At 35.7% G+C, this 10279-nt stretch overlaps 1 protein-coding gene across 3 annotated transcripts in view; it reads right to left on the bottom strand.

The window, feature by feature from the left end:
• LOC111443948 (putative ABC transporter C family member 15) overlaps window positions 1-10067 on the bottom strand; it is a 17338-nt gene extending 7271 nt beyond the window's left edge. The window contains exons 1-11 of one of the 3 annotated variants that reach the window (XM_023081818.1): window positions 9868-10067; window positions 6469-8846; window positions 6277-6363; window positions 4922-5575; window positions 4599-4763; window positions 4196-4490; window positions 3863-4077; window positions 3385-3690; window positions 2975-3038; window positions 2644-2883; window positions 2001-2517 (exon numbers count right to left, since the gene is read on the bottom strand). In XM_023081818.1, coding sequence (XP_022937586.1) covers window positions 2387-2517; window positions 2644-2883; window positions 2975-3038; window positions 3385-3690; window positions 3863-4077; window positions 4196-4490; window positions 4599-4763; window positions 4922-5575; window positions 6277-6363; window positions 6469-8846; window positions 9868-10042 — 4710 coding nt within the window. In that variant the 5' untranslated portion in view covers window positions 10043-10067 and the 3' untranslated portion in view covers window positions 2001-2386. Of the gene's footprint in view, window positions 1-364; window positions 448-2000; window positions 2518-2643; window positions 2884-2974; window positions 3039-3384; window positions 3691-3862; window positions 4078-4195; window positions 4491-4598; window positions 4764-4921; window positions 5576-6276; window positions 6364-6468; window positions 8847-9867 lie in introns of those variants that run through there. The other 2 variants (XM_023081827.1, XM_023081834.1) reach the window with 2 other exon arrangements.
• Between the last annotated feature and the right edge of the window lie 212 nt (window positions 10068-10279).

The raw sequence follows: 10279 nt of genomic DNA, 5'->3' as shown, positions 1-10279 counted from the left end.
TTTTTTTTTTTTTTTTTTTTTTTTTTTTTTTTTTTTTTTTTTTTTTTTTTTTGCTTAATTATTTGTAAAAAATAAAATTAATTTGGTAAAAACATTTTCAATTTATAATTATTTTAAAAAATATATTTAAAACCGAACTAATTTAATCAGTATGTTAAAATAATTACCGGAATCATAATATAAGAATTTAAATTCATAAAATTGAATTAAAATTCATTAAACTTAGATTATAAATAAAATTTTTGAGGTAAAAAAATTAGAGAATATAATATTTTTATTACTAATTTATTTATTTATTTATTTTTAGTATTATTTTAATTGTTTTTTCCTCTCCCTCTATGAAGAAAAAGAGGAAAAAACTTACTTGAGAGAGTATGGAGAGAACCCAACATGATTATGAGGCTCCGTGGAAATAGGGTTCTGATTTTGAGAAGATTAAGGTATAAATAGAGACCTTCAAATTTTTTTTTTTTTTTTAATAAAAAATGTTTTTTTTTTTAATGCAATAAAGTAAGTTTCCTGGCTTCTTCCAAATTTGTTCGACGAAAAGAGTCAAAGTACTTTAAAAAAAAAGAAAAAAAAAGAGAGGCATTTATATGTGAAATTACACTTCTACCCTTTAATGAATGTTGGAAAATAATAGGATTCTTCAAAGTTATAAGGATAGAAAAGACATTTCCAATTTGGTATAGGCTATTTTAAGACAAAAATTAATATGCATGCCAACCTTTATCATAAAGTTTAATATAATATAATAATACACGTGGAAAATTCATGCTTGGGGTTCAAGTATTGCATTTTTTTATTTTTTATTTTCCATTTTAGCTAGCTACCTACCTAGGCCCCATTATCTTTTTTGTCATGTAGCACTTCGTATTTAATAACTAATTTATCAACTTTATATTTAAAAAAATTTCGTTTATTTTTTTCACGTCTTTTAATTCTTTGTTATGCTTCTTTTGATCTCTAATAAAGTCTGATAAGAATTTTTGCTTATTGTGAGACAGGTTTCAGTCTCGATCTCTTACTTACAGAATTTTGAGATTTTCCCCCATGTGTGAGCTTGTAGGTTTCATTTTGTGAGCGATGATGCACTAATTGAGCCTCGAGTTTACTTTGGAAGTAATATGGCCATTAGCTAAACCTAAAAGTTCACCTTGAATAAACAATGTCTAGACTTGGGGATATAAAATTGGGGGTTGGTTGAACCGAGATCAAAAGGTTTTCTTGACTTGGGGCACACTTGATCCATGTCTACGAAGATGTTAGATAGCCTTGGGCTCCTCGACCTCGGCTGAGGTTAACATATGAACTCTAGGGTTTAAACATAAGCTTAAAGTCATCTTTTTCCAAATTATTTGTTTCTTCCAACTTTTCTCTAACCTTTTGCCTTTAAGGTTACATTAATTTAACTTGGGTAATAACAAACATGCAAATGGGAATAGAAACAAAAATAATTTAGATCCACAGAAATCTCCGAGGTCCTTTTCAAAGGTTATAAAAGGACAAGCTGACGAGGAATGCATAGTCGACCCATGAAGTCGGACTTTCCACTCCCTCCAAATATGGTAAATAGATGCACACTAAACTAGTCTCCAAATACGACATCCACGTCACAATTTGTTATCCTTGCTCACCAAGTAGATCCAATATGGGACTGGATGAAGGGAAGCTTTATACGAAAAAAAGAGGAAAAGGTCGGTATGAACCTCTCCCAGACAAAAAACACTATCCAAAACTACTCGATTGCATGATCCCGACATTCTACAGCAGTCTAACACGAACTACCAACCAAGCAATGACAGAAACATATCCCAAGAAGTTAGAGATCGTCTCGGTCCGGTCCGATAGCTTCCCAGAACTCACCACAAAAAAATGGTCGGAGCAACGAGGAATCCAAAGGACCCATCCTCTCTGGTCAAACATGATGGCATAAAGTGTACAAGAGGCAAAAGTACAATAAGATACTTCCTACAACTTTCATTCAATAACAAAAAGAAGAAGAAAAAACTCTAGAAAGTGGTCATTCTTTGAGATCATTCAATAGTTTCTTTTTAAGTTCAACCACATGTGAGGATTGAGAGTCAAATCTCTAGCCTTCTTAGTTTAGATATAGTATCGTCTTAACTAACTGAATTATGCTCCGACAACTAAAAAGTAAAAAAAGAAAAACTGTGAAGGAGTATAATGGTATTGTGAACTTGAGGCCTGTAATAAGCAGGAGTAACCTAAACAAAATCTGTATTTAATACCCCATCTTTCTCCTAGAATCAACTCGGGGTTACGACACAACGAACTTTTTGAAAATGCTTACCACGATCACGATTGCAAACTGCAGTTTTATGTTGCTTATATGTCTCCATCATCCAAGAGCTGCTCACAAGCTCTATTCATAACTTTGATTAGCCAAACTATTGAAGTTTTGAGATCTCGTGGAGTACTCTTTAATTAGCTTAGAGAAAAACGAGTCCTCTCTTTTGAGAAGCATGTTCGGTGAGTCGAACTCCGCAATTCTTCCTGCTCATAGAAAACAGTACTAGTTTAGTCTCTAATATATCGAAATCTTATCAGTAAAGTAACCAATGCAAAGAAAAGAAAGCAAGATCATATATGAATGAATGGGGAAAGAACTTCAGAACCCACCATCACTTAGAACCAAGACAAAATCGCTATCAATGACGGTGTGGATTCTATGAGCTACGGTAACCACGGTACGATACTTGAACTCTTGGCTGATGATGTTTTGTATGATGCCATCAGTTGCAGAATCAACGGAGGCTGTTGCTTCATCGAGCACCAGAATACGACTCTTGGAGAGCAATGCCCTTCCCAGACAAAATAGTTGTCGTTGACCCACACTCCAATTTTCTCCATTTTCAACCACTGTCAAAAATTTAAACTATGATGTATTAGAAAAGCTAAGTATACCTCACTTTCTAGTAAGTGTAATCAGTTTCATATTAGCAAGCTCAACCTGAAGAATTCAACTTCTCGTCCTTTGCACGCACCAAATCACCTAGTAGACATTTGTCCAAGGCCTGAGACACAAAAAGCACAGTAAACTATAATTCCGGCTCCTATCCTTTCAACTTCGGTTCATTTTGGTCCCAGTACATTTAAAGCGTCTATTTTGGTCTCCGTCCTTTCAATTTTGGTTCTTTTTAGTATTTTTCTTTCAAAACATGTCACCATTTTGATTCTATGTCTAAATTTTGCAAATAGAAACCAAATTGGTTATTTTTTAAAAGTTCTAGATCAAAACAGACGTTTTGAAAGTATGATGACTAAAATAACAAAAGTTGAAATTATAGAGGTCAAAATAAACCAATTCCAAAAGTACAAAGACCAAAATAGTATTTAAACGTTGCAGAGAAGAAACGTTACCTCCCAAATTTCCTGGTCAGTATACCGACCCAGTGGGTCGAGGTTTCCTCTAACTGTTCCTTCAAACATGGAAGGGTCTTGAGGGATGATGCTTAGCCTTGATCTCAGGTCATGGAGGCCTATCTTGCAAATGTCAATGTCGTCTATTATAATGCTTCCCTCTTTAGGTTCGACAATCCTAAAAAGTGCCTGTATGAGAGTTGATTTCCCACTGCCCGTCCTTCCTACAACACCCACTTTCTTTCTTGCTGGGAAGGTGCAACTGATGCTTTTCAGGACATCCGGGAGATGGTCCGCATATCGAATCTACAAAAGGTTGAAGCTCATTAGAGAGAAAATTGTATGCATAATAGAACCAGTACTTCTGATCATATCAAATTGTTTAACATGCAAATCTGTTAACTTCGGATATATGGTACTGAATATATGGCTCAAGTACTCTAAGAGTTTTCTTATGCTAAATTTTATGGAGTTTCACCCGCAAATTTTTGAAGCAAATCCTCCCCTCTTGCGGCCAATTGCTTGGTGGTCTGCAATTCTCAATAACAAGAGGTGCTTCACTCTTTATTTTTGAGTACTGAAGAATTCTTTCAACTGATATGATTTTATTCTCTGCGTTGCATATGTTCCAGATAACTGAAGTTTGCATATAATTCAAGTTTATCCCATACGTCACTGCCAGACCTGCCATACCTGAAAAAATTCCAATTCATTGTAAATAGTAATTAATCTGGCTTCCTAAAAAATTTCAGTTTATGATTTCTTTAGTGGTAAAACATATATACAAACAAGGTGTATCAAAGAAACTCACTTGGATTAATAACTCCTTCGGGGAGAGATACTAGCAAAACCAATGAAAATCCAAAAACAAAATTTGATAGAATGTTCAGTCTGAAACAAAGCCACTCCATGGCTGAAACATTATGGAACCACGGCCTTGAAAAGTCATCAATAAGAGCAAGGTTAGTTTTGAAAAATCTTTCTTCTTGATTGAAAGCGCGAATAGTTGCTGCTCCTGCTAGGGACTCTGCAAACTGATGGAGGATTGGAGCTTGTTGTATCCCAGATAACCGAGCAAGTTCTCGGGCTGTCGGTGTGTAATATTGCTGCCATAGTCACAAATTGGTTTCATAAGTACTCCAAGACATGACAAAAACGGAAAAGAAAAAAAAAAAAAAAAAAAGACTAAAGTCTACAAGGGTGAAGTTACTCACTTGGTACCAAATGCAACCTGCAATTATAGGAACAAAAACAACAAACACTTCCCATGCTACCTGAGACATTACTATAATGGTCCCTATAATCTGAATTATTGAAACTGCACACATTCCTAACCTCAAAGCCATTTCCAAGTCTACAACGCTTTGATCATTTGAAGCCTGCAAAGTAATTACAAGTGAGGATAATATCCTGGGAACTATTCCTTGACCATATAACTCATACTTGCAATAATTTATTACACAAAGGCTAGTAGTAAATCATAGGTAAACTAATACAGACTGCTAGTATTATAAGCTAAATTGTAAGTTCAAGTTACCCGGTTTATAATTCTTCCAGTTGGAGTCGAGTCAAAGAACGCCATTGGTGCCCGGAATACACTATATAACATATTTCTGAAGAGCGTTTGTGCTGTTTGAAGTCCTGTTATGGCAATTAGAATACCTCGCAATAGCACGCAAAGTGAACTTCCAACAGCAAGTAATGAATAAACAAGTAGTATGATATTCATCCGAATTACTGGTTGTGTATCACTTGTAGGAGGAATAGCCCATGCCATCCAGTAGTTACTAGCTACCTGTAAAGCTTGGAATGATACTTGTGCCAAGATTATGATTGGAACCAATGCTCCTTTTTTGACAGTGGTTAAATAGGACCAGTACACCTCTTTACCAATGCTTCCTCTCTCTCTCTCTTCCTCTTGAACCAACTGTCCTCCCTTAGCTGTTCTCTCTGCAGGTTTTTTAATCTCCCCTAAATCATATTGTAAGTTTATAGGCTCCAAATTTATGATAGAATCTTCATACAATTCTTTTCCGGGATTTGGCAGTTGGGGTTTTCTACTTGAGTTTTCAACTGTGAGGATAGACTCTAAAGCTTGACTATGAGCCCCAACTAAAGCTTCAAACCCTACGTTTTGTTTCAAAAGTTCTTCAAATCCTCCAACTTGAGAAATTTTTCCATCTTGCATCACCTGTCAAATGTTAATTACAAAACATGCCCATCTTAGAGACCAAAAATTGTCAATCACAAGCTTTAAAACATTCAGGGTAGTATACAATTCAGAAATCGTTATTAAGATGGATAGTTCCCGTCTCTTAACTAGTTTTAGGAGAATAATTTCTCAATCATTCAAGGTAAACCTGAGTTGAATTATCCTTTTTGGACAAGATGACTTGGCTTAAATCACATGCATGCATGTAGTTGATTGATGTCTAACAGCCCAAGGCCACCGCTAGATATTGTCCTCTTTAGATTTTCCCTTTGGGGTTTCCCCTCAAGGTCTAAAAACGCGTCCACTAGGAAAAGGTTTCCACACCCTTATAAGGAATGTTTCATTCCCCACTCCAATAGATGTGGGATATCACAATCCACTCTCTTGGGAACCTAGTGTCCTCGCTAGCACACCGCCCGGTGTTTGGCTATGATACCATTTGTAACGACCCAAGGCCACCGCTAACAAATATTGTCCTTTTTGGGCTTTCCCTTTCGGGCTTCCCTCAAGGTTTTAAAATGAGTCCACTAGGGAAAGGTTTCCACACCCTTATAAGGAATGTTTCGTTCCCCTCTTCAACCGACGTGGGATCTCACGTAATGGTTGTTTAAAAAATGAAAAAATGCACGGTAAAGTTTCTTGAGATGAATAAAAAGGAGCTTTTGTGGCAATTCACTAACCAGGATGAGGTCAGCTGCCGGTAGAAATTCGACTTGGTGGGTGACATAAACTATAGTCTTCTCCTTGAGAACACCCATCAGACAGTCCTGCATAATATTAAATGCAATAAAAAGGTTTCATTAAGTTGTCCATTCAATAAAGTATAAGTATTGCTTGCTTATCCTCTACAGTATTTATCCTGACTAACTAACCTCGAAGAGTTGAGTGCCTGTATGAGCATCAACTGCACTGAAAGGATCATCAAGGAGATAAATATCAGCATCTTGATAGACTGCACGAGCAATTTGTATCCTCTGCTTCTGCCCCCCACTCATATTTACCCCTCTTTCTCCAATTTCAGTTAAGTCGCCACAAGAAAACAACTCAAAATCTTTTACCAAAGCACATGCACTAATGGTTCTGTCATATTTGGTACTTTCATATTCATTTCCAAAAAGAATATTCTCCCTGATACTCCCCGATAGTATCCAAGGAGACTGAGGAACATATGCCTTTGTACCACTGATCTTCACTGTCCCAGAGAGCTTTTCTATTTCACCAAGTATGCAAGAGAGCAAGCTGGACTTTCCTGAACCTACCATCCCACATACTGCCACTTTCATCCCCCTTTTCACTTTCAAGTTTATCTGATCAAGAGATACCTTGCTTGATTCCAGGTCCCAACTGAATTTTCCATTTTCTATCTCTATATCAAGCTCTGTTTGACCTCTAGGAACATAAGTGATGGAATCCTGCCGTATTTCATCCTCCTGGAGGTATGAAGAAACTCTATCCGCTGAGACTTTGCCTTGTGCAAGAGCAGAGAGTAAATCAGGGAGATTGAATATTGGGTCTTGTAGAATACGGAATGTAGCCAAAGCAGATAAGACTCTTCCAGCAGTCAATTCTATCCCCAGTAAGAAACACACCCCGAATGTTATAACAGAGACAAAAGCCGGCGCTCCCCAAAAGAGAAAAGCTGAAACTCCCATTAGTCTCAACGACTTCCATAACCAGTGATGCTCCACTTTCCTTTGGCTTTCTAGCTTTTGGAGATACTGAGTATCCCATGCTTGAAGTTTGAGTGTCTTCATGTTTCTGAGAATTTCCGAAGTGGTTTTCATCCTATTATCTTTAGCTTCCATTACCTTCGTCTGGTAATTTTTCTGAATTCTGGTAATTGGTATGTTGCAGGACATAACTCCTAGAGTTGCTGCTAATGCAGCCAATGATCCCAATCCCAGATTTGTTTGCAAAATATACATAGCTAATGAAATTTGTACGGGTAACATCCACAGGATGTTCAAGAACCAACAGAAGTCCGCGATTCTTTGGATATCAACACTCATGTAGTTCATGATCTCCCCACTAGTGCAATTTTGGCGAGATCGGCTTGACAGACGCAAGCCCTTCTGGTATATGTGAGATATCAAAGCAGCCCGAAGACGAAGACCCAGTTGCCGTGCACCGAAAACCCATTGCCTTTGAACTGTTGACTCGATCACCTTTGCACTAATAAAGGCAAGGGCAAGAAAATACCCGCTTGATGAGCTCCGCATTTTCTTCTGAGTGAGGAATTTCACAAGGTCGTCAATAAGGTATGGTCCAACATATGATATTGCAGCACCTAGCACAGCAAACAAACCATTTATTGCTGCCTTCTTTCGTCCAAACAAATATATTGTCTCGTAGATTGATGGGTTTGTGTTATCATTCTTCTTCCTCCTTAAAGAATCTAGGGTTTCGTCAAAGGAATGCGATAAAAATTTGGCAGAATCAAACGTACAAACATCTGGTATGTCCTCTTGCGTCAGAGGCCTCTTGTATCCAACAGAAAACAGGGGATTAAGCCACAAAAAGGTAAGGAGTTCAAGAAGCGATGCCCTTCCATAAGGAGAATCCTTCTCATCTCCCTTTTGTTCTAAACACTTTCCCCGGAGAAGTGGATCATCCAAGCCATCATGAACATTGAAAACCACATTTGTCCGCCCATAGATTGAAAGCCCTAACAGGAAAACCGATGGAAGAAGGCTGAAAAACTCGGCATAATCTTGCAATCTCAACTGATCGACATTTCCGAAATACACATCCAAAGCCAGACGAACAATCGACAAAACGAAGCTGCAAAACCACCATCCTCGTAGAATCCATGGATACTTGACGGATTTATCGCGCAAGACCGTGAAAACTGCGAAAATTCCCCCTCCCCACGCTATCACTTCCGTTATCTCAGAGGAAAGAACTTCGACTCTGGAATTGCAATGAGAACTACTTCCATTTTGCAAAATAAAAAGCATAAGAACATGAATCGCCAAGAGTAAGAAGGAGCAACCTACACTGGCTCTGTAAGAAACGCTCAATTTCCGGCTGACCGAACAGTTTTCCGCAGCTCGATCCGTCAATTTGTCCTCTCCACTGTAAGCATTCCATGACGAACCGATCCATTTCTGAAGAACTCGAACGAACAAGGCTCCCACAAACCCTAATTGAACCCCTATGCCAATATACTCCCACAAACACCGCGATGTCAAATCAATAGAATCAACTTCCCGCCATTGCCAATTCACTCCCGGTTGAGAGAGCTTATAAACTTCAACAGATTTACCGAACAAATCAGAATTCAAAATTTTAAAATTTAAATAAATGGGCCACAGATGTTTTAAATGGGCCATTTATTTCTAAGGCCCATACTCTGTTAGTGGGCCAACTAAAATTTTGAAGGGACATCAAAACGACGACGTTCGCTTTGCCACGTGCTCTATATATGTGGTCCCCCCATGGAATTATTCTCCAAGTGTTCCTAACTACGCAATGGGCCCGCTTGGAGAAAAAGGGAATTTTTATTTTTTTAAAAAAATTGTTTTTAAAAGGAAACCTTTTTTCTTTTTTTCTTTTTATTTTGGTTTTGAAAAAAGTAAATTTTTTTCGAGGCAATTAAGAAAAAGAAAAATAATAATATAATATTATATTTATGTCAACATTTTTTAATTAAAAAAATTAAGTAAAACTATATTTTTTATTTAGTTGCATTACGAATTTTGATTTTTCAAATTTAATAATTTTAAGCTTCAAGTTTGTATTTGAGGTCTTTTTTTTATTATTAAAAATAAATTTTTAAAATTAATATATAAATATATATATATATATATATATATATATATATATATATATATATATTCCTATTAATATATTATTTTCTTACACGGAGAATCCTCATATTATGTCCTTACCAAATTAAAATTTAAAATTTTATTAAACATAAAATACAAATAAATTGTAAATTATAATATATATCTCTTTTTTTTAATTATTAATATATTAATTTTGACCCGAAAGAATATAGACATAATATTTATAGGACAAGACGAGAGTACTATCACATATTAAAATAGTACTTCGAAGTAACCACCTACATATTACGTATTTACCACTGATTAATTTATTATTATTATTATTATTTTAGTTATTTTTAAAATATAATTTTGAATAAATTCACTTTACTTTAATTATTATTAAAAATATTATGATATTATTCTATCTTATGAAAATTAAATAATTATGAAGAAAATTAAGAATTAAAATATAAAATTTAAAGAGAGAGAAGAACTCACATGGAAGAGAGAGAAAGTTGAAGAACCGAAGCTGATTGATAGGCATGGATGGATAATTTAAACCTTGAACAAGGAAGCTAATAATAATAATAATAATAATAACAATAATAATAATAATAATAATATTGCTCCTCTGTGTTATTAGGGCAAAGAAAAGCTTCGAATTTGCATCCATGGCTGCCACTAGAGAGAGAAGCAAAGAGGAGAGAGAGAGAGAGATTGAAAGTTAAGAATTTGAGATTTGGAATCCGTGGTATTTATAAATGGATGCCGTAATTCTGTTTTAAATAATATATAATATAGTATTTATTAGAATTTCTAAAGAATTCATTTCAATATTTAAATTAAATATTTATTTATTAATTAAACACTTGGGCCGAGGATAGAAAATATAATCTCCATCGTCGACCCT

This window comes from Cucurbita moschata, unplaced genomic scaffold (genome assembly GCF_002738365.1).
Source record: "Cucurbita moschata cultivar Rifu unplaced genomic scaffold, Cmos_1.0 Cmo_Scf00001, whole genome shotgun sequence".
In the NCBI taxonomy this organism is placed as follows: Eukaryota; Viridiplantae; Streptophyta; class Magnoliopsida; order Cucurbitales; family Cucurbitaceae; genus Cucurbita; species Cucurbita moschata.
This window is presented reverse-complemented; position numbering and strand designations above follow the sequence as displayed.